The 24538-nt window shown below is 39.6% G+C and overlaps 1 protein-coding gene across 3 annotated transcripts in view; it reads left to right on the top strand.

The window, feature by feature from the left end:
* Positions 1-24538, top strand: part of SIN3A (SIN3 transcription regulator family member A) — a 74838-nt gene that overhangs the window by 9603 nt on the left and 40697 nt on the right. For 2 of the 3 annotated variants that reach the window (XM_019832029.3, XM_003986928.6), the window contains exons 2-8: positions 10969-11190; positions 15045-15221; positions 20440-20546; positions 21251-21533; positions 22584-22835; positions 23757-23909; positions 24051-24209. In XM_019832029.3, coding sequence (XP_019687588.1) covers positions 11002-11190; positions 15045-15221; positions 20440-20546; positions 21251-21533; positions 22584-22835; positions 23757-23909; positions 24051-24209 — 1320 coding nt within the window. In that variant the 5' untranslated portion in view covers positions 10969-11001. Of the gene's footprint in view, positions 1-10968; positions 11191-11716; positions 12195-15044; positions 15222-20439; positions 20547-21250; positions 21534-22583; positions 22836-23756; positions 23910-24050; positions 24210-24538 lie in introns of those variants that run through there. The other variant, XM_045059010.1, reaches the window with a different exon arrangement.

Here is a 24538-nt window from a genome sequence, read left to right on the forward strand (position 1 = left end):
TCTCCAAAAGACGTACCTAGTGTGATTCATTGTCATTCATAACCAAGTGCATAGAGGTTTTTGTTCTTAAACATTTGTGGGGCAACTAACTGGCTTTCCTCAGCGAGAGCTGCGCCAGTAACAGTCCATCTAGACTGGAACTTAACTTTTTGTGGTGGCCTCAGTGCCTAGGATAAGATTGGCACACAGTAGGTGATAAAAAGTATACAAACTGAACTCTAATTGCATTTTAAAGTTTGTTAACTAGAAGCTACTTCTGTTTAGTTGCAATTGGCTTCAAAGTTAGGCATTTATGAGTAGCAGTTTCTAAGGCAAACCTCTCTTTTTTGCCCCTCCCTTCTTTTGCTTTCCTGTTACCCACGCCTTTCTGTCTTGTGTGTCTGCGTGTTATTTGTGCTTAGAGCATCATGGGTGAGGGCACTTCTTCCGTCCTCCAGGGCAAGGCTTGCTGACTTGTGGGCTGTTGAAGGATATACAGGCCCATAATCCCTAACCTGCAGCTCTGAAATGCAAGAATTTTTGTTTTGGTTTTTGATAAATTTGGTTCCACAACTAAATAAACTTGGTTCCACAACTAATTAAGGGCCACAACTTGGTTTTAGGCTGTCGTACTTGGTGCAGAAATCTGAATGCACTTAATTAAGGAGAATTACCTTTCTAAAATCCAAACCATGCTGGTACCTCCCAAATTTCTTTAACTGGGGACCTCTCCCCTGTACTATAGATAAGCATAACCAGCGGCCCACTTCATATTTCCTCTTGGATATTTAATAGGCATCGCGACTTCTCTTTCTCTGTCTTTTTCATATTTGGTCTTCAACAAATCCCCCTATTTGCTCTGTATTGATCATGTAATGCCACCACCACTACCACCCTACTCCCAACTATGGCAGTGAATGCAACTACATCTCTAGCTTGAATTATTTCAGTTACCTTAATTGTTCTCTCTTGCTTAGTTATTGCCTCTCTTCAGTCTGGTCTTAGCACAGCAATCCAAGTGAGTCTTTTATTTATTTACTTTTTAAAGTTTATTTATTTATTTTTTTCTTTTGAGAGAGAATGTAAGCAGGGGAGGGGAGGGGAGGGGAGGGGGGGGAGAGAGAGAGAGAGAGAGAGAGAGAGGGAGAGAGAGAGAGAGGGAGGATATCCCAAGGAGGCTCTGTACTGTCAGCTCAGAGTCCGACTGGGGGCTCGAAATAACGAACCGTGAGATCATGATCTGAGTGGAAGAGTTGGACGCTTAACCAACTGAGCCACACAGGTGCTCCCCAAGTGAGTCTTTTAAAACTTCTTTTAACTCAGACCATGACATTTTTCTGCTTCAAAGCCACCAATGGCTTCCCATTTCAGTCTGATTATTAAGCTCGAGTCCTTATGACCTCTGAGAACAAATACATATGCTCCCTACCTACTGTCCTCCCCACCGCCCATTACCTCTCTGATTCATTTGCTACCAGTCTATCTTTCCTCCATTCTGCTCCAGTTACACAGCCTTTTTGCTGTTCTTGGAAACTATCAAGCACATGTATGCATCAGGGTCTTTGCATTTCCTGTTCCTTCCACATACAATGCTTCCTCGCTGATTTCTACATGGCTAGGTCTTCACTTCCTTTACTCAAAAGTTACCTTATCAGTGAGGTATTCTTTGGTCATTTGTATGTAAAATTTCAAAAACCTTTCTCTTCTTTTTCTTCTTAGTGCTTGCCACTGTCTAGTATTCTGAGCACTTGGTATTTGTCTTTTCTGCCACTAAAATATAAATTTTGTGAGGGAGGAGATTTTTGTTTGGTTTACTGCTATATCCCCAGCCTCTAGAGCAACACCTGACACATAGTATGTACTCAAATATTAGAGGGTGCATGCATGAATGAATGAGTGAATGATATGATTTCCGCCATAGACAAGACCGTATGCTACGCACAGTGGAGGATACAAAGCTGGTTAAAAGTGTATATGTGCCCGTGCTTGTGTGGGGGCACACCTATAGCTAATAGGATAGAGGAAGGATGAGGTAAGTGACACATCTACCTACCCCTACTTATCCCTTTAACTGTCTCCAGTCCTATTCTTTACAGTGCTTCTTTTTTTTTTTTTTTTTTTTTTTTTTAATGTTTATTTGTTTTTGAGAAGGAGAGAGAGCACAAGGGGCAGATAGAGGGGGAGGCACAGAATCTGAAACAGGCTCTGAGCTGTTAGCACAGAGCCTGACGTGGGGCCCGAACCCATGAACCGTGAGAATATGACCTGAGCCACAGTTGGACACTTAACCAGTTGAGCCACCTAGGTGCCCCTGCAATGCTTTCTTTAGCTAGTTACCTTCTGTTAAACTCAGTCTGTTGTTTTATACCATTCTCAGCTAATTTATACAAAACTTGTCACATAAACTAAATGTGTCCTTTAGAACAGAGACACAGGATGATTTCCTTCTTTCATATTCTACTGTTAATGCTTAAATTTTTTTAAACTTTTTATTTTGAAATAATTTTAGACTTCAAAAGAAGTTGCAAAAGTAATACAAAGAATTGTCGTATAGGGGTGCCTTGGTGGCTCAGCCCATTAAGTGTCTTGAACTTTGGTTAGGTCATGATGTCACAGCTTTTGAGTTTGAGCCCCACGTTGTGCTGTGCTGACAGCTCAGCTCCTGGACTCTGCTTCAGATTCTGTCTCCATCTCTCTCTGCCCTTCCCCTGCTCATTCTCATTCTCTCTCTCTCTCAAAAATAAATAAGCACTAAAAAAAAAAAAAAGTTGTTATGTAGCGTTCATCCAGATCTCCCTAATGCATCTTACAAAACTAGTACAGTGAGCTAGATCAAAAAGTTAACGTTGATGCAGTTTTTAATACATTTTGAGTTGAACTAAAGTTTCCTGGTCATTTTTTGCCTACAGAATCTGTCTGTCTGTCTGTCTCTCAAAAATAAAATAAACATTAAACAAATTAAAAATATGTATTTATATTTGAGAGAGAGACAGAGTGCAAGTGGTGGGGGTGGGGGGAGGGCAGAGAGAGAGGGAGACACAGAATCCGAAACAGGCTCCAGGCTCTGGGCTGTCAGCACAGAGCCCAACATGGGACTTGAATTCACAAACCATGAGATAATGACCTGAGCCGAAGTCAGATGCTTAACCAACGTAGCTACCCAGGTGCCCCTTTGAGTTTCTTTTTGAGCAGTGCTAACTGCTTGTAAAGATTTATATTTCATGACTTTTATTCTTTATTATATAGGTCTTTAAAAGAAGAAAGAGAGGGGCACCTGGGTGGCTCCGTTGGTTGGGCATCCAGCTTCAGCTCAGGTCATGGTCTCATGGTTCCTGGTTTGTGTTGAGCTTTGTGCTGACAGCTCAGAGCCTGGAACCTGCTTCAGATTCTGTGTCTCCCTCTCTCTCTGCCCCTCCCTGTTAATGCTCTGTCTCTCTCTCCAAAAGTGAATAAACATCAACATAAGCAAACAAACAAACAGAATTTAGTTTCTTTTTAATGTAATAAACTCATTTTAGCTATTACCATTTATAATTCCAACCTATATTATGGGATCTTAATGATCTTCATTTTTCTATAGCTTGAAACATTTTGGTATTATATCATCTTAGGAAGTATTTCATCATTGCTCATCAGATATTCCTAACTATGCTTAAAAAGACTAAGGGGCGCCTGGGTGGCTCAGTCAGTTGGGCCTCTGACTTCAGCTCGGGTCATGATCTTGTGCTCTGAGTTCGAGCCCCATGTCAGGCTCTGTGCTAACAGCTCAGAGCCTGGAGCCTGCTTCGGATTCTGTGTCTCTCTGCCTCTCGTTCTCTCTCTCTCTCTCAAAAATAAATAAACCTTAAAAGTTAAAAAAAAAAAAAAAGATTAAAATGATAACAAAAGGGAAGACTGATAGCATTGCCTAGAAAGATAATGCAGTGGTAAAATAAATCATCACTATTACACTTCAGTTTTCTTACTGCTCTGCCTGAAGCATTACAGCATCTTTCAAGAAAGTCTACAAGAATTGGGAGATGCCATCTTAAACATTCTGTAAGATGTTAGCATTTGGAGAATCTGAGTGAAGGATATACGACCATTTCTTATACTATTTTACAACTTTTTAAAGCTTTTGGTAAATATATTTGGTAGTTCAGAATTTCCCCCCCCCCCTGTAATGGCAAAGAGAGGAAAACTAACAGAGGAAGATATTACGCAGCAACTGGAGGAGTTAGTGGATAGATACAGTCCAGCAGACAGCAGGCTAGACTGGGATGATGATGGTGAAATTGATTGGGAGCCAGTTTGCAAACTGCGTAGTCTTTAGATGACAATATGATGAATTTTCTCAGACTGAAGACCTTATGAGTGCACAATGTATTTTTTAGGGGGGGAGGATAAATAATGATGTCCTCATCCAGGTAGTTCAGCAGGAAGGACTTTGAAACACAGCATTTCAACATGAATCAAAGCTATTTCAGTCTGCTTAAAGGGTATACAAGTGTATTCTTCTAGGATGTTCATGCACCAAAACTAACTTGTAAGTGGACACATGCTAAAGGCAGGTGTACAGAGGTGATTGGAAGGAAACAGGATATAGAAATGAAAACACATCATTGGATTGAGCATTAAAAATTTTTTTTTAATTTATTTTAAAGAGAGAGAGGTGTGGGGAGAAGGGGCAGAGAGAGAAGGAAAGAGAATCCCAAGCAGGCTCCGCACCGTCAGTGCAGAGCTCAGTGCAGGGCTCAGACTCATGAACCATGAGATCATGACCCGAGCCAAAATTGAGAGTTAGACATTTAACCAACTGAGCCACCCAGGTGCCCTTTTTTTTTTTTTTAATGTTTATTTATTTTGAGAGAGAGAGAGAAAGGGAATCCCAAGCAGAGTCCACACTGTCAGCGCAGAGCCCAGCGTGGGGCTTGAACTCATGAACTGTGAGAACCTGAGCTGAAATCAAGAGTCCAGTGCTTAACCAACTGAGCCACCCAGGCACCTCTGGATTGATCATTCTAATTGGTATTTAGTAGCCTAAAACTGAGAATGCTTGCAGTTATGGAATAAAAAACATGATTGTCCCCTCTTCAACAAAATTAAAAATTAATTTTCAAAGTATTATGTTTGGTGATGAAAGAAAAAAGATGTCATTCTGTAGCATTAGTGATGATAAGCTAGAACTTTATTAGAGATGTATCTGGAATCAAAATTTACAGATTTACAGAATGACTGTGTTCCAACTTCATGCATGATAGTTGATGACTAATCAGTTGCACTTTAAAGGATATTGCCTAGTTGAGATATTTATATCTTCAAAACCAGGAAAATAGGGAATAAAAATTTGGATTTGCTATTTAAATTCTTACTGAGGTTTCTAATAAAGTTGCTTTTCATTCAAATGGTAAATGATACGTTTTTTCTGATACACCTGAGGGTTCAAGGTGAATCACATGTCATAAAAGCAAGGATATCTTTTGCACAACCAAGATGACTATCCTGAGCTACCTTGGTAAAAATCGTCATACCACAGTATGACATAATTCCACCAAAGCTCATAAAAGGTATGTACCAAATGATGTTGTCATTAATTAGATCCAGGTTTCTCAACTTGGCACTATTAATATTTTGGCCGAATAATTCTTTGTTGTGGAGGGTTATCCTGTGCATTGTAGCATGTTTGGGAATTCATGAGATACCTTAACTGTGACAACCAAAAATGTCTTCTGACATTGCCAAATGTGCCCCAGGGGCAAACTCTCCTTGTTGAGGCCCACATCATTAGAAGAAGAATGTAAGACTGAGTTTGGGGAGGCTTGGGTATTAGATGTGTAGTGTGTTAAGAATGGGTTGTTGGGGGGCGCCTGGGTGGCGCAGTCGGTTAAGCATCCGACTTCAGCCAGGTCACGATCTCTCGGTCCGTGAGTTCGAGCCCCGCGTCGGGCTCTGGGCTGATGGCTCAGAGCCTGGAACCTGTTTCCGATTCTGTGTCTCCCTCTCTCTCTGCCCCTCCCCCATTCATGCTCTTTCTCTCTCTGTCCCAAAAATAAATAAAACGTTGAAAAAAAAATTAAAAAAAAAAAAAAAAAAGAATGGGTTGTTGGGGTGCCTGAGTGGCTCAGTCAGTTGAGTGTCCGACTTCGGCTCAGGTCATGATCTTGCGGTTTGTGAGTTCAAGCCCCACCTCGGGCTCTGTGCTGACAGCTCGGAGCCTGAAGCCTGCTTCAGATTCTGTGTCTCCCTCTCTCTCTGCCCCTCCCCACTCATGCTATGTCTCTCTCTCTCTCTCTGTCAAAAATAAATAAACATTAAAAAAAATAAAAAAATAAAAAAGGATGGGTTGTTAATTTCTGTGTAAAATGGGAAATCTAAATAGGTTGCCTTTTTCATTTATTCTGGGATACTTTTTATTTCCCAGCAGATTTAAATCCAGAACTGGATTCGGATAGGTTTTGAAGTAGACTATGGGGGCAATTGCAGGAGATCGAAGAGTATAATTACATTTCACTTTATGCTTTGATACAAATTTCTTTGCTTTTAAAAAGAAACTTTACATTTTTCCACAGTATTTATTGATGTAAATAAATTTTACATTTTAATGTGATTTTACATGATGCTGACCATCACATTTTAATGTGATTTTACGTGATGCTGACCATCAATAAGAGAATAATTTCAGGATTTTTTTCATTATTACATAAATAAAGGAACTTAAAAATGTGTCTAATTCAAGATAACAATACAAAATTAAGAGACACTAAAGGGTCAACCATATATTTAAAAATTTCAAAAAGAAAGTTTTGTATACTTAAAAGCCTCCGGAATAGGGTAGTTTGGTTTGTTCCATACACTTTCCTACTGTGAGCTTATCTTGGCTAAAATAATTCTGTTGTTTCTCTTTAAACTAATTTGTGAAATTTAATCTAAATGAAAAGATAAGATTCTTTAAAGTTGGATTTTTCATTTGGATTTAAATAATCATCGAAAACTGTCTGGGTTTCTAGGAGGCCAACTTTTTACTGTGAATGAAGACATTTTTGGTTGTAGAACTGGAAAAATGTTTTTTTATTTTTATCATTCAGAAAGGGTTAGCTTTTACCTCTGCCTTTCTTAAATTTGTCTAAAATGTGACACATTCGCTCTCCCCAGTTGTTCTACCCTTTCCCAGAAGACCGCCTTGCAGTATCACAGTTACCCTGCTCTCCTTGCTTTATTTGGGTGTTATGATTTCTTTGCGTGATGATATGGAGCTATTCCCACTTTTTATTGTAACACATGGCCAGATGACTTTTTAGTGTTCTGCTGCCATTGTTTGTTCACATTAGTCTGTCTTCACTAGTTTCTATCTCTCAAAGTGCTTTTCCTTGTTTAAATTCTGTCTTCATAGACTGGAGTTCTGATAACAGTGTAAGCCCCAAATCTGGAACAGTTGGAGACCAAAGTGGCAGATGAAAATCATGTCAGCTGAAGCAGGGCTTGAAAGTAGCTTTGTGTCTGACTCTTGTGGCTCCATTATTGGCATTCGAATACTTTATAGTCTGGAATTTCACTGTCCCTCTCTGCAAGCAGGTTACTATTGTCTGTCCAGTATTTCTACTCCAGATTGGCCACGTATTCCAAGGAAAGTCTAGCCTCTTGCCGTGTGACCTTGAACAAATCACTTAATTTCTTTGCGTATCAGTTTCCCTCTAAATCGTGTTCTGGGTATACCCATCTGACAGGACTGTGGGGAGGAGCACAGTAACTTGTACCAGTCCTGTTTGGAAGACTTGGTTGTTGTGGGGCAGGGAAATCTGCCCTATTCAGTGCTGGTGCCCCAGCAGGAAGCAAAGGGTCTGGCACGTGTAGATTGTCAGGAATTATTTGTGGAATAAATGAATTGGCAGAGACTGTAAATAGCTCTTTATACTTGTAAGTACCAAGTTACTGTAATATTTTAATCTCATCCTGTATACCTGCTATGCCTCAATTCATCCTTAATTTTCAAGACATAACCAAATATTTACCTTCTCTGTAGAGTTTTTTTTTTTTCCGAGTATACACATGTCTACTCCTTTCCAAATTTGTAGTACTTACTTGTAGCACTTATGAGTTGGTTTGTATTGTTAGCCTTTTCTCCTAACATCGTATTAAGAACAATTTCAAATATACAGCAAAGTTGATAGAATTTTATAGGGAACACCCATGTACACACTGCTTAGATTTTACATTACTGTTTTTACAGTACTTACTTTGCCATATATCCATCTGTCCAGTCCCCCATCTATTAATCCAAACTAATTTCTTGATGTATTTCAAAGTAAGTTTCAAACACTAGTACATTTTTACCTAATTACTGGAATATGCGTGTCCTTATCTAGAGTTTAGTATTTGTTTATAGCTTTTTCCTTCTGATGCGAAATTTGCAATAAAATGCACAAATCTTAAGAGTACATAGTGTGTGGGTGTTGAGATCACACTGTATATATTCTGTAGCTTGTTCTTTTCACTTAATAGTATGTTTTGGAGGGTTTTCTTTATAGAGGAACCCCAGTCTTTCTAATTGCTACATAGTTTTCCTAATATCAATGTATCAAGTTTATTCAGTTATTGATAGATATTTAGATTTTTCTTACTTTGCTCTAGTAAATATACTTGGCAGATGTGTAAGATACTTAGAAGTAGAATTGCTAGGTGAGAGGGTATGCCCATTTTAAATTTATTGTTTTTTTTTTTAATGTTTATTTTTGAGACAGAGAGAAACAGTGTGAGCTGGGGAAGGGCAGAGAGAGAGAGAGAGAGAGAGAGAGGGACACAGAATCTGAAGCAGGCGCCAGGCTCTGATCTGTCAGCACAGAGCCCAATGTGGGGCTTGAACTCACACCGTTAGAGCATGACCTGGGCCAAAGTTGGGCACTTAACCGACTGAGCCACCCATGTGCCCCTGCCCATTTTAAATTTAATTTAAAAATTTAGTGAATGCTGCAAGTTGCCAACCAAACAGTCCAATTTTATTTTTTTTAATTTTTTTTTCAACGTTTTTTATTTATTTTTGGGACAGAGAGAGACAGAGAATGAACGGGGGAGGGGCAGAGAGAGAGAGGGAGACACAGAATCGGAAACAGGCTCCAGGCTCCGAGCCATCAGCCCAGAGCCTGACGCGGGGCTCGAACTCATGGACCGCGAGATCGTGACCTGGCTGAAGTCGGACGCTTAACCGACTGCGCCACCCAGGCGCCCCCAAACAGTCTAATTTTAAAACTTCTACCAGTAGTATTTCCCTATACCCTTACCCACACTCGGTATCATCATTTTCTTTTAATTTTTGCCTGTTGCTTTGGGGTAAGTTATCATTTTACTTTATATTTCTTTGATTACTAGTGAGGCTGTATGTGGTCTTCCCAACTAGTTTCTAAGCTTTTATAGGGCACCTAACACCTTCATATATGCTCTCTGAATTTGCTAATTGAATAAATGAATGCCGCAAAAGCTTTCTTACTCTGTTGGGTTGAGGCTGAAAAAAAGGATGAATGCGCCTAGTGTGGGAGAGGTTAAAGAAAGCTGAAGTTGCTCAGTGCATGTGTGTCTTAAATAAGTAAAGGGACTCTTCCTCCTTTATTTCTTCTTCTGTGAGAGATAGGAGATAGTGAAGTGGGTAAGAATTCAGGCTCTGGAGGCAGATTTGGCAAATTGCTATTCCAGCTTTGCCTGTTAGCTGTGCAGCCTTGAGCAGTTTACTTAATCTTTGTATTTTAGTTTCTTCTTTCACAAAATAGAGAATAATAGCACCTTGCTTATAGGGTTGTTGTGGGGATTATGATAATATTTGTAAACTGTGTAGAATGGTCCTTGGGTTTCATTATATGCTATTTTTTTAAGTTTATTTACTTTGGGAGAGAGAGAACATGAGCAGGGCAGGGGCAGAGAGAGGGGGAGAGAGAATCTCAAGCAGGCTCTGTGCTGTTGGTGTAGAGCCTGATGAGGAGCTTAGTTCTATGGCTGTGAGATCATGACCCAAACTGAAGCCAAGAATTGGACTCTTAACCGACTGAGCCACCCAGGCAATCCAGATATGCTATTATTATGTTAACTATTATTGTTATTCTTTCCCTCTGCATGGTCAGTATTTGAGTGTCTGTGAGAGGACTGTGGGCAATGCAGACAAAGTTGAAAGGACCCTACCTAGAAGAAGCTTATAGATGTTGGGAAAGCCCTGAGAAGAACAGACTGGATTCCCAGCCAGAATATTATTAGACTGTTTGTATCCTGTAGGAAAGAAAGGGTCCTTCCACAGAGGAATATTAACAAGGGACTCTGGAATCTCCTCAGTGTTAAGGATTGTTAGAGTCAGAAGAAATCTTAGAAATGATCTTTTCCAACCTTCTCATTTTGTAGTTGGAGAAACAAACTCACATGGAATGAGGAAGTTGAAATGTACATAGCCCGTTAAATTAGCAAGTCTAGCACCACTGTCCTCTTACTCCTGGCCTGGTGCTCTCTCATGATACCATTTAATTGTTAAACAATTGATATTTTAAAAATTAGACCACAATTATAGTACTAGGTTTTGAGTGGAGTTACGAAGAAGCACTTGAATGTTTTTGTAGCATGTAAACATGTAATTAATATTAGGAATGATGGCGTTTGAGGAGAAAACTAGAGAATAAAGAAAAGAAAGGTATACTTTTGTCTTTTTAAATTGGAGGTTATTTTTCAACTGTGTAGTCCCAAATTCAGACTATGTGATTATTTACATTTCTGTCTTTTGGTTATGAAACACTATCTACTGTGGGGGCTGTGTGTGCAGTCGTGCACTTAAACTAGCCAGTGATCACATCTCCAGCATGGAATAGACAGTTGGTTCTGGGAGTTGAGCTTATAATAAATTTGGGCGACTTGTCCTAAGTTGTACACATCAGGGGCACCTGTGTGGCTCAGCCGGAAGAGCATCTGACTCTCCATCTAAGTTGTATACATCACATTGGAGTGTGAATTTGGTTTGCATGTCAATGTTTTTGGTTTGTGCAGGTTTTGTAGTGCATCACTGAGCATGAGCACAGAATGAAGCGACGTTTGGATGACCAGGAGTCACCGGTGTATGCGGCCCAGCAGCGTCGGATCCCTGGTAGCACAGAGGCTTTTCCTCACCAGCACCGGGTACTTGCCCCTGCCCCTCCTGTATATGAAGCAGTGTCTGAGACCATGCAGTCAGCCACGGGAATTCAGTACTCTGTGACACCCAGCTATCAGGTAAACTGGAGGCTACCAAGGGACTAGGTGTAAGGGAGGAGCATTGGTGATTTCATCCAATTAAAAAAATTGTTTACCAAGCATTCAGTTACATGTAAAATTATATTTATGGTATATGTGTAAGTAAGATGTAACAAATAACAAAAATAATGTATACTTGTGTACCTACCTCACAGACTTTTTAAAATTATTTTTATTTTTTAAGTGTTTTTAAGTAATCTCTGTACCCTACCTGGGGCTTAAACTCACAACCCCAAGATCAAGAGTTGCATGCACCACTGACTAAGCCAGCCAGGTGCCCCTAAATCATTTTGTTTATACTGCTAGACAATAAAATTGTTTAGTTTGGCATTTTTGAATGTTATGTAAATGAAAACATATATTTTCTTCTTCTTTTTTTTTTAAGGTTTTATTTTTAAGTAATCTCCACACCCAACTTGGAATTCGAACTCACAACCCGGAGATCAAGAGTCACATACCCTTTCCACTGAGCCAGACAGGCGCCCCTATATTCTTTAACTCACTTTTTTTCTCTCAGTGTGGTTCCCAAGACTTACCTGTATTTCTGTGTGTAAATAATTAAGTCATTTTTACTGTTATTAATTACATGAGTATATTCCATTATCCATTTTTCTGTTGCTGTACAATCAGGCTGTTCCAGATTTTCATTGTTTTAAAGGTGCTGTGTGGCTGATTTTAGGTATTTCTCCTAGTGCAGTGGTGCTCATGGTGGCAATCCATGACAAGATAAGCTTGCATCAGAATTTAAATCAATGTGCTACTTTTTTTTAATTAAAAAAACCCTTGCCATGGGGGAAAAAAAGACAGCTGAATTAAACAGTGTACTTATTAGTGAAATAGTTGGTTTACATTCTGGTGCAAACTCCTTCTTATCTTGCAGACCGCTCAGTAGGTTTGAGGGCACATGAAGAAGACTTTCTTGGGTATCTAGGAGAGAGAGGGATTGCTGGGTCATAGAGTGTGAGCGACTTCACCTTTAGCAGGTAACGTCAAATTGTTTTTCAGAGTTGTACCAATTTATATTTCCACCAGCATTGTATATTCCTTTCGTCCATGTCCTGGCCGATGATGATCTTTCATCTCTTCTGTGTTTACTCTGTTTTGTGGAAATGGAAGGAATTTGGGTTTTGCCCTTTTTAATTATGAAAGTAAATATCACCGTGGTTATTTATTTATTTTTTTTAAAGATATAAGATGACTTCTTCCTCTGACTTTTCAGGCTTTAACCAATTTGTGCATTTCTTGGGTGTCCAAAACTGTATGCATATACAAGCATATCTGTAGTTACCTGCCTACCTATCTGGATACACTTCTTTTTACATAATTTGTATGATACAGTATACATTGTTCTGCTATTTGTTCTTTTCACTTAATATATAGCGGACAACTTTCCACTTGAATACATATGTATAGATTTAAGTAATTTTTTAAAAAATCACTGCATTTATATTCCTCCATTCTAGGTCAGTCTGAACCATAATTTATTTAACTGGTCTGGAGAGAGAGGTGTTATTCAGCCTAACTCATTAGTGACTTTTAGAACAATATGGCTGGTACGGGGAACATAAATTGGTGTAATCTTTCTTGAGAGCAATTTGACAGTTTGTGTCAGAATCTTTAATTCCATTTTGACTTAACAATTCATAATTCCATAAATTTCTCAGAAAACAAAGAAGATGGAAATCCAGGTGAAGTAGGTGATGGTGAGTCCTGAGTCCTTAGGTGTCATTCTTTCTCAGGAGTCCCCCTTGAAGCAGTGTCATGCCCTCATATGGGGCTGAGGACTGCAGTCAGAGGACTGCTACAAATCGAATCTTTAGGTTTGGTCTTAGAAGAAAGAAAGGCTGCTTGTTTTCCTTGGGACTATTTCCTACACTTGGGATGATCACATATGTTCACATGCTAGAAACTATAATGTGCTCACATAAAACCTGTCATCTCAAGTGTTTATAAGCTCCAATTAATAGTCTTTTAAAAAACTGTTCAAAACATGCATGTTGGAATATAGAAGCTCAGAATAATAACCCTTCTTGCAGGAGACATATTAGAGCATTTAGAATTGTCTAAATAGTGTCTTTTTACTCCTAATGTGTATTGTATTGTTTGTGTGGATTTGTAAGTAGTCGTCTGTCTCCCACCCTCCCCTCTGTCTAGGGGAATCCTTATAAATTTATGGGGTCTGGGTGAGGGGGGAAACATCCTCTCTTAAGTTGTGGTATACAACTTCCATTGTTTAGACGAAGTCTCAGGTTGTTTAGACTCCTTATTGTGGAGACATGGCAAATCAGGTATCTTGTCCTTAGTTGTCTTCTGTGGTGATTAACAGTTCTGAAATAGGAAAATGAAAAAAGCTTTGGAAATTTTATGTAGCATTTTCTGCAATAGAAATGGAAGGAAAGGAGCTTGGGCTTTATTTCACTCTGATCTTACAAGAGGATGAGAGAAAGAATAGAAAATAATTATGTTTGAGGCCAAACCACTAACAGTTTGGAAGAAAGTTTTGTTTAGCAAATGAGGATAAACAAAATAAACAAATAGGGATAAAAGTAGCAAATAAGGATAAGCAAAATAAAACAAAGTAAAAATCTTCTCTAATCCCACCACAAGATAAAATGCTAACGTTTTGCTGTATGTTCATCATCTAAGGTTTAAAATCTTTTTATTGATTTTTAGATACTGCTTTTTAATGTGCTTTCTAAGAAATATTTAAGTTTAAGACTGTGTACAACACACGAATACATTCAACTTATGGATTGTGAACATTTTATAATGTTAAAATCTATGCATCTGTATCAGTGCTGTTCCAAGTGTGGTCCACAGATGGTTGATGTGTATACTTTCTTACTAGTCTATAATGACATAAGTATAGAAATTGAGAATGTTTAGAAACTTAGCGATTTGGACACAGTAATTTTGTAATATATCTGTAAAATGTAATGAAAATTTTGAGCTTATGTATTTTTTTATTTCACTTCTCTAGTAATTCATTTTTATAGTATTTTATTAAAAGTAGTGCCCCATGATGGATTGGAATTTAAGAAAAAACTGGTCCTTTGCCATAGATAGTTTGAGAAGTATTGAGCCATATAATTTTTGGCAGAGAATTCTGTTATAATATGGGTGGGCTATAATTTATTTCACCAGTTCCCTTTTGTGGGAACTTTGGGTTTCTAATTACAGATAGTTCACTATTTAGGATAGCGTGACTTCCAATTTTTTGACTTTATGGTAGTGCAAAAGTGATGTGCAGTAGAAACCATACTTGGAATTTTAAATCTGGATTTAAAAAAGAAAAGTTTATTTATTTTGAGAGTGAGAGCACATGCACACACACAGGCAGGGGAAGGGCAGAGAGAGAGAGGGAGACAGAGAATCCCAAGCAGCTTCCGTGCTGTCAGCCCAAGAGTCCCATGTGGGGCTCAAACTCACGAACCTGTGAGATCATGACCTGAGCTGAAATCAAGAGTCAGATGCTTATACCCTTATGACCATTGCATTCTGCTTTTCACTTTTAGTATAGTATTCAACACATCACATGAGATACTCAACACTTTCCTATAAAACAGGCTTTGTGTGAGATAATTTTGCCCAACTGTGGCTACCGTCAGTGTTCTGAGCACATTTAAGGTAGTAGGCTAAGCTGTGACGTTCAATAGGGTAGGTGTATTAAATGCATTTTCAACTTAGGATATTTTCAACTTAAAATGGATTTAGTCAAGGAAGATCTGTAATTATCTTTGTGTGTGCAAAGATATGCATGCATGACTTTTAGATGCATCTGGGGAAGAATGCAGAAGGCTTGAAGTTTCTTGTCTGCATTTTGTCCACCCCAGGTTTCAGCAGTGCCACAGAGCTCTGGCAGTCACGGGCCCGCCATCGCAGCGGTTCACAGCAGCCATCATCACCCAACAGCTGTGCAGCCCCACGGAGGCCAGGTGGTCCAGAGTCATGCTCATCCAGCCCCACCAGTTGCACCAGTGCAGGGACAGCAGCAGTTTCAGAGGCTTAAGGTGATATTCAGCTCCTCTTCTTCCATTAAAAAGTTTTCTCTCTCAGCAGGAAGCACTGGCTTCAGCCTATTAGTAGTGACATTATAACTTTTAACATGCTAGATGAGGGATTGAATTACAAGAAGTTTTACTTTGTTTCTGTTTTGAGACCTACTTAGATTTCCCATCTTAGGATCAGTGCCTGATCCAGAGAATATATTCAAGAAATGTTTTTGGAATGTATGAATGCGTAGTACTCAGACGTGTCCAGGATTGAGGGACTGTTTTCATACGAAATAAACAAAGTCCATTTTTTAGATACCTCCTTTTGAACTCTTAGTTCTTAGCATGGCATAAGGTTTTATTGAGCATACACATGGTTGGCTGCCGTACTGTATGGTAACTGGGTCCAGTATTATCTCAGGATTTAATCTTTTTATCCCTGTTTATAAATAGCTGAATGGGCTGTCATCTTCAAGTCCATCGTTAGTAAAACACATGCTCCTTTTTTGGGAACCTTTATAAAGATTGGGGAAGACTAGAATTGTGAATGAAGTGTCAGTGTTTTCATCTGTTCTGCTGAGTATGTGCTGTAGGTTTTCAGTGCTTTTGAAATTCATGAGGCATCTGTGGAGAAGTGAAGCTTGTGTTCCCAGCTAACCCTCTCTCTGTGCTTCCTTGAGTGTTACTTTTCAAAGTATGTGATTGTTGCAGCAAATGTTCCAGATTTCAATTTTTCTAATTTTACATTTACATAAAATTTAAAATCAAGTGCAGGAAATACAGAATTGAAGAACTATAAAGAGATAAGATGTTGGGTCTTTATGTGGTCATATTAGCATAATTAAATAGCTTCCAGGTAAGAATGAACACTATGCCCTTGAAGAACACATCCATGTGTAGCAAACATTTCAGCCTTCTGTTTTCCTTGGTACTTTATCTAGTTCTCCCCGATTCCTGCCCTCATTTGTTTGGGTCCTCAGGAACTTGTTTAATATTGGCCTAAGGAAATTAAATGCTACATAAATATAAAGCATACCAAAGTTAAGCTATATAGAGGGATTTTGTAAAATTTACTTTGTCTGTATTAGCTTAAGTAATGAAGAGTTGACCATACTTAAGCATAGTCTTTAAAGAGAGTACAAATTATTTGGGCCTGAAACTTCACTCTCGGCTCTGTCTTTGGGAAAATTTGTGTAATATATTGATGGTTGACTGCTTGTAGAGTGATGGCTGTGTACCAAACTGTATTATTGCTGTGAATTTCGCACTTCACAAAGTCCTGAAAATATTTTTTAAAGTTGTATTGGTATGATTTAATTCCATATTAATACTGTGTTCAGCAGTTAATATCCTAATGTTGCAAAAGAGCTTCCAAACGTGCTATGAAACTAACAAATATATATATTTGTATATCCTTTTTCAGCCAATCCTGTCAAAGCACAACACTGATTTTACTCACTTCCCTCACTTGGGTATAAGTATATAGATTGTGCTTTGTCTATTTTACAGAAACTGTCAAGAAAGCAAGAAAGGGCTTTGGAGTTGGGGTTATAGATAGAGTGAGTCATGGGCAGACAAGAAGCAGGACTTTGTGCTCTTTCTCATCTTGCTCTTGGGTATAATTCCTGTGCGCAATAACTTGTTGAATTTCCCTTCTGACGAGGAGAGGTAAAATGCCTTCTGTGCCTCCATGTAGCTTCATTCAGTATTCCCACATTGCCTGCCATTTTTGGATAAGTCTTAAAATGCTTTACAAGCATTCGAATCAACTTCAATAAACCGTTTATATTCTATAGTAAGGAAGTGTTCAGTGAAAATACTTAGGTTATTTCAAGCATCAGCATTGTCTATACTTTCTTGTCTGTCTTTGGCAGGTTGATGACAAGGAGGATTTGAATAATTTGAGGCGTATTTGGTGTGATTTAGCTACTTGTTGAATGTTAGCAGCATAGATGTTTGGCACATCTCTAGCAAGTTCTCTTTACAATTGTTTGTGTTTGTCTTCCCCAAGATTGTGAACTTCCAGAGGGTAGGGACCTCAATGATAAATGCCTGTGGAAGTGAGCCAAGAAAATGCATCCACAGCCTGGAAGCCTCCCTAAGTGCTTTCCTAAATCTGTAGCTTCTGAAGGGCTACCTCCGGGTTGTTTTCTTCTAAGTTGTGGTTCCCAGAGCCGCATATTATAAAGAGTTGATCTATACTTCTAGGCAATGAGGCAGTTTCCTCACTATTCTTACATGCAAATAGTTCATTTATAATGTGATTGTCATGCTGGATGTTTTTTGTTTTTTAATGTTCATTTATTTATTTTGAGAGAGCACGTGCGAGCCAGGGAAGGGGAAGAGAGAGGGAGAGAGAGAGTCTCAAGCAGGCTCTGCACTGTCAGCAAAGAGCTCAGCGTGCAGGATTCGATCTCGCGAATCGTGAGATCGTGACCTGAGCTGAAATCAAGAGTTGGACGTTTAACCGACTGAGCCACCCAGGTGCCCCATCCTGCTGGATGTTTTTAAGCATAGAATTATAACTAATTTAAACAGTAAATTAGTTCACACCGGTTCACTGTGACCAGACATACACACATCACATATAATTTCTTTCATTCAGGTTTTGCAGTTTTTCTCTCTCTATAGTAATTATTATTATGCCATAGCGTGCTTGTTTATTTTTTTATTCAAAATTTTGTGTTTATTTTTATTTTTTGAGAGAGTGTGAGCAGGAGAGGGGCAGAGGGAGAGAGAGTATCTTTTTCTTTTTTTTTTTTTTTTAATTTTTTTAAACATTTATTTATTGGGGTGCCTGGGTGGCTCAGTCGGTTAGGCAGCCGACTTCAGCTCAGGTCATGATCTCGCGGTCCGTGAGTTCGAGTCCCGCGTCGGGCTCTGTGCTGACAGCTCGGAGCCTGGAGCCTGTTTCAGATTCTGTGTCTCCCTCTCTCTGACCCTCCCCCATTCATGCTCTGTCTCTCTCTGTCTCAAAAATAAGTAAACGTTAAAAAAAAAACAAAAACATTTATTATTGAGAGACAGAGACAGAGCATGAGCATGGGAGGGGCAGAGAGAGGAGGAGACACAGAATCCGAAGCAGGCTCCAGTCTCTGAGCTGTCAGCACAGACCCTGACGTGGGGCTCGAACTCACAAACCGTGAGATCATGACCTGAGCTGAAGTCAGATGCTTGACCAACCGAGCCACTGAGGTGCCCCGGGAGAGAGAGAATCTTAAGCAGGCTCCACGCTGTCAGTGCAGAGCCCCACGCAGGGCTCAAACTCACTACCGTGAGATCATGGCCTGACTCTAAATCAAGAGTGGGATGCTTAATGGACTGAGACACCCAGGTGCCCAGTCATGCTATTTTTGATAATTTCTCCTTTGTCATGTCGTGGTGAATGCTATTTGTACATATCTTCCAAAGTCTTTGTTTCTTTTCTTTTTTTAAATGTTTTTATTCATTTTTAAAGGAGAGAGAGACAGAGACAGAGCATGAGCGGGGGAGGAGCAGAGAGGGAGACACAGAATCAAAAGCAGGCACCAGGCTCTAAGCTGTCAGCACAGAGCCTGACATGGGGCTCGAACCCACAAACTCTGAGATCATGACCTGAGCTGAAGCCGGGCGCTCAGTTTACTGAGTCATCCACAGTCTTTGTTTCTTTTGCAAACTTAATGAGTTTTATGTTGATCAGTTTGGTCCTTAAGGTAACATTTCAACATGGAACGTTCTGAATATGAATTAAATAGTCCATTGAATTTCAACAAAAATTGTTGTGTTATTTCTAAGGTACAGAAAAACCAACCATAAAATGAGTGGGCATTGACAAAGTATACAAATTGTGCTCTAGCAACACTGAAATACTCTGATTAACCATGGCATAATGGTACCCATAATGGAGCTTCCCATAATGGAAGTTTGGGCAACTCTTGAAATACCATTTAGTGGCTTATTTGAACATAAATGTTCTATTTTACAATATATCACAAGAGTAGGACTTACCAAATCATGTTTATTTCTGAAACTTCCCCAAACTCGATATTTTGTACAATTTAAATAATCCCCAGAGTATATCGGAAACACCTAGTAAGTAGTTTCCTTGGATGTCTCCTGAGTAACTAAAAATTAAGTTGTCCTAAATCAGACTCCTAACTAGAAAGACCTTCAGTCTTTTTTCCTCTTTGTGAATGACCAAATAATTTATAATTTAGTGAATATTCCCTCTCCCTTATCTCCCATATCCAGTCAGTCCCCAAACCCTGTCACTTCTACCTCCTAAAAAGCTTTTGAGTTTGTCCTGTTCTCTCTATTCCTTTGGTTGGTACTATAATTCAAGCCACTGTCATTCACACAATTGGTTGTCCTGCCTCCTTTCAATATATCCTTCCTTTACACCAATTCACTGTCAACTCTGTAGCCAAATTGAGTACACTAACATGCAGATGTTAAAATCTAAACTGCTTTTCAATAAGATTTACAAGGCCTTTTGGGATCTAGGTCCTGCTTCCTCTCTTGTCTCCTCTTTTGTCACCTCTTGCTGCCACCATTGCTCCTCTTCAGCACAGATCCTTCAGCCAAACTAAAGTGTTTTCAGTTTTCCCAGTGTACCAGATGATGTCCTGTCTGGGATATTGCTCATGCTGCTTCCTCTGACTCTCTTTGTAGATCTTCACTGTCTTCACTTTTGCTGGCTTGTACTCATTCTTAGGACTCAGTTTAGGCATCACTTCTTGGGGCCGCCTTCCCTTCTGTCCCCGTGGGTTTTTCTTAGTGCAGAGGTGCCCTCCCCATGTGCTCTCTGGGCATTCGGTGACCACCTACCTACCCCAGTGTGTTAGGATTCCCAACTAGATGAGAATGAACTTCTATAGAGCAGAGACTTGTGGCCTGTTTGTCATTGACTCATTAGTATCTCATGTTGGGCCTGGCGTGGTATGTTTTTAGCTTAGTAGATATTTGTGAAATGAATAAACGAATGAATAAGTGAATAATATTAACGTGATGATTTTTCACTAATCACCCTCCCCAGAATTATTTAACACAAGGCTACAGACTTTATGAGTTGATTTTTATTTTAGGCTCAGGTTTTATTATTGGCGTCCATGCTAACTTTTAATATTTTCATGTACATTTACTAGATATTTTTCTTTCATTTACTGCGTTAATTTTATTTAGGCATAAATCATTTGTTTTTTTTAAAAATTCTTGGCTTATTTTCTTTTCATAACCTTGAGATTTATCCCTGCCTCAGGTGGAGGATGCGCTGTCCTATCTTGACCAGGTGAAGCTGCAGTTTGGTAGTCAGCCTCAGGTCTACAATGATTTCCTTGACATCATGAAGGAATTTAAATCTCAGAGGTAAAAGATATATGTGGTTGTATTCAAGCTTTGCACTTGAAATGTTAATTTTGGAGGGAGGATATGGCTTATTCTCATATGCTGAAAGATAAAGGATGCCTCCTTTGGGGGGGGGTTAATTTTTAGTGTCATGCTTTTATTTATGGATTGCTTTATTGATGAAAACAATGGGCTCCAGACCTTTGTAGCCTCCATATTGGTAAATTTTTCATAACTAAAATTTTTCTCAGTCTAGGGAAGTAGACTGGTAATGGTTAGGCTACCAGCTCTTTGAGTCATTTTAGGATACACTAATATTCTGGCATGGTTCACTGTTAGAGTAACCCATGAAAAATGTAGACACATAATGATTGATACTGGTGTGTCAGAGGGTGGATCTTGTATGGGAATAGCAGCTTTAGATAGGACCATTATCATGAATGTATATTCTGTTCAAAATTGTGACCAAGTCTCATTGAATATGAGGCTAAAATGGCTTTGGAATTTGAGAGTTCTTTGTGTTTTGTTGATTTTGTAATACACAGGTTGATTTTTACCTGTCTTACTGTTCAGAGAACCTAGTGGAATGTGAATTTTTTTCTTACTATGGTGTTGGTCAAGCTTGCCACTTTAATTTTTGTGGGGTTTTTTTTTTTCCATGTGTGTATATGTGTTTTGTTGTTGTTTTGTTTTGTTTTGTTTTGTTTTGTTTTGTTTTTAATCAGCATTGACACTCCAGGAGTGATTAGTCGTGTGTCCCAGCTGTTCAAAGGCCACCCCGACCTGATTATGGGCTTCAATACCTTCTTGCCCCCTGGCTACAAGATTGAGGTGCAAACCAATGACATGGTGAACGTGACAACTCCTGGCCAGGTTCATCAGATCCCTACCCATGGCATCCAGCCCCAGCCTCAGCCACCACCCCAACATCCTTCCCAGCCTTCAGCCCAGTCAGCCCCAGCTCCTGCCCAGCCAGCTCCTCAGCCCCCACCTGCCAAAGTCAGCAAGGTGAGCACTTGGGAACTTTACCTCATGTAAAATACATCCCTAGAAAGCACCCTCCTTGGACATTTCCCCTTTATTTAAGTCTCAGAGACATCAGTTGCAATGATTTTATTAGAGAAGATGCTATAGTCACATCCCTAGAAGATGGTTCACATTTACCTTCCACATACTTCGATATCTGTTTAAATCAACACATTAGCAACCTACAAGGATTCTTTTTGTCCCCACCTCCTGCATAGTGAACCCATGAGCATCCCAACAGATAGCAACTTTATTTGTACGGTAGTACTTTGACAGCACAGGCAGAAATGGTCATCCTGTGATCAGATTATGCTACTGCCCTTATGGTCCTCATTTTTATAAAGTCACTCCATTTATCAAATTAGGTCATATCAGGCTAAGCAGAAGATCCTATTGATGGAGGTGATGATGGCGGGGGTATGTTCTTGGTCTGCATCTGTATTGTCTGATATAGTAGCCACTAGCCACATGTGACTGTTTAAATTTAAACTAATTAAAATATAAAATAAATTCAGTTTCTCAGTTGTACCAGCTACATTTTAAGTACTCAGTAGCCTCATGTGGCTTGGTGGCTACTGTACAGGACAGTGCAAATAAAGAACACTTCCATCATCTCAGTTCTACTGGACAGAGGTGGTTTAGAAGGTTTTTACGTGGAGCTTCTGCAGCAATTGTCTTTTGACATTAAAGATTTATGGAGAGTGAGGTTGGTTTTTTTTTTCTATTCTGTTTGCACCTGTTGAGTGAGCTTAAGCACTGCATTAGAAAATATTCTCCCCTGTAATTGGAGATGTCGCCATTTTTAAGGTTGCATTTAGAAAATTTGAGACTGAAATATCTGTATTAAAATGTGTGAACTCTCTACTCTCCCCACCCCTGCCCAGTGTGATTTCAGTTGGGCTAAATGGCCTGGCCAGAGTAAATAAAGGACATATGTTGATTAGACACTTTGTTTCTCTTTAGTTTGACCTTTTCTTTCCTATGTCAGACCATCTGTGTTCCTGAGGAGAATAATGACTTTCTTCTTTTTAGCCTTCCCAACTACAAGCACATACTCCAGCCAGTCAGCAGACTCCCCCTCTCCCACCATATGCATCCCCGCGTTCTCCACCTGTCCAGCCTCATACACCAGTGACAATCTCATTGGGAACGGCCCCATCCTTGCAGAACAATCAGCCTGTGGAGTTTAATCACGCCATCAATTATGTTAATAAAATCAAGAACAGGTTCCAGGGCCAACCAGACATCTACAAAGCGTTCCTGGAGATTTTGCACACATATCAGGTATGAGTGTTGCCCTTTCAGCCTTTCTTAACCAGGTCACGTGCCGAGGGCATCTGGGCTGAGAAGAACTTGAATACCCATTATTATGTCCCCTAATTACTACTGGAAGTCAACAGGTTAGAAACTGATGTGTGTTTATAAAGCCAATTTGATGTGCCTGACTTTAATTGCCTTGTAACAGCAAGACAGGATTTTTAAGTTACTGCACTATGAAAGGGATGCTTATTATCTGGACAGTAAGAGGGTGGTTTACATAGTGTAGTTCATCTGCAGTAGGAGACATTTCTCTAAGGTTTTGTGTTTTATTGGTTGGTAGTGGTCCCCTGAGCATTCACATATACTGTCCTAGTTTTTTTGGTTTTTTAAGTTTATTTATGTATTTAAGTAATCTCTACACTCAGCATGGGGATCAAACTCATGACCCTGAGATCAAGAGTTGCATGCTCTTCTGATCTAGCCAGCCAGGTGCCCTGTCCTAGATTTTGTTTTTGTTTTTGTTTTTAAGTTTTTTTTATTTGTTTTGAGATAGATGGAGGGGAAAGCAGCAGAGAGAGGGAGAGAGAGAATCCCAGGCAGCCTCCCCACTGTCAGCACAGAGCTCCATGCAGGGCTCAAACCCATGAACCATGAGATCATGACCTGAGCTGAAATCAAGAGTCACACACTTAACTGACTGAGCTACCCAGGTGCCCCGCCCCCGTTGTAGTTTTAAAAAATTGTTAGTCACCACCTTCTACTCATTTCTCAACTTAAAAGCTTGCAGTTAAAACAGTGCTAAGAACATAAACTTTTTTCTTAACTACAGCCCAAGTAGATAACATACAGAGCTCCTCTCAGACATCCCAGAAAGTGTGCAAAGGGGAGTCATTCGAAACAGTGGCCCTCTAATATGGTATCTTCCTATTTGCAATTTCCTGTCAGAAAGAGCAGCGAAATGCCAAGGAAGCTGGAGGAAACTACACTCCAGCATTGACCGAGCAGGAGGTGTATGCCCAGGTGGCTCGTCTTTTTAAAAATCAGGAAGATCTGTTGTCAGAGTTTGGACAGTTCCTACCAGATGCCAACAGCTCTGTGGTAAGTTTTATTTAGAAAGAACTGTACTATTTAGAATTATCATCTTAAATAAGTTAGGAAGCTGGAAATAGGAGGGGACTTCCTCTAAATGATATACTTGCTTTGGTAAGAGAATTAATCTCTTTCATTTGTCTTAATTAGCTTTTAAGCAAAACCACAGCTGAGAAGGTTGATTCTGTGAGAAATGACCATGGAGGCACTGTGAAGAAGCCCCAGCTGAACAACAAGCCACAGAGGCCCAACCAGAATGGCTGCCAGATCCGAAGGCACTCTGGAACGGGAGCCACCCCTCCGGTGAAGGTGAGAAAGGGTGGCACCTGTGCATTTTGACTTCTGGGAGAAGTTTTCATGGACAAGTATTCGAGGGTTGATCTTATCCTAAGTGTGTTGAAAGTTGGATCCTGGAAACTCAGTGAGTTGGTATATGTCACAGAAACTTGATGCAAAGCTTCTTATCTGGCTTTGCAAAAGAATGTTAGAGTATCACTAATTGCACAGATTACATTTTGGGTTTTTAGTATTTTCTCTTTTCTTTGCTACTCGCTGTCATGTCTCTTTTTGTTTGCTGCCAGAAGTTTGAGACTTACACTGATTTTTCCCTTCTTCTGATTTGATCTTCAGCCTGCCTT

This window comes from Felis catus, chromosome B3, assembly GCF_018350175.1.
Source record: "Felis catus isolate Fca126 chromosome B3, F.catus_Fca126_mat1.0, whole genome shotgun sequence".
Lineage (NCBI taxonomy): Eukaryota > Metazoa > Chordata > Mammalia > Carnivora > Felidae > Felis > Felis catus.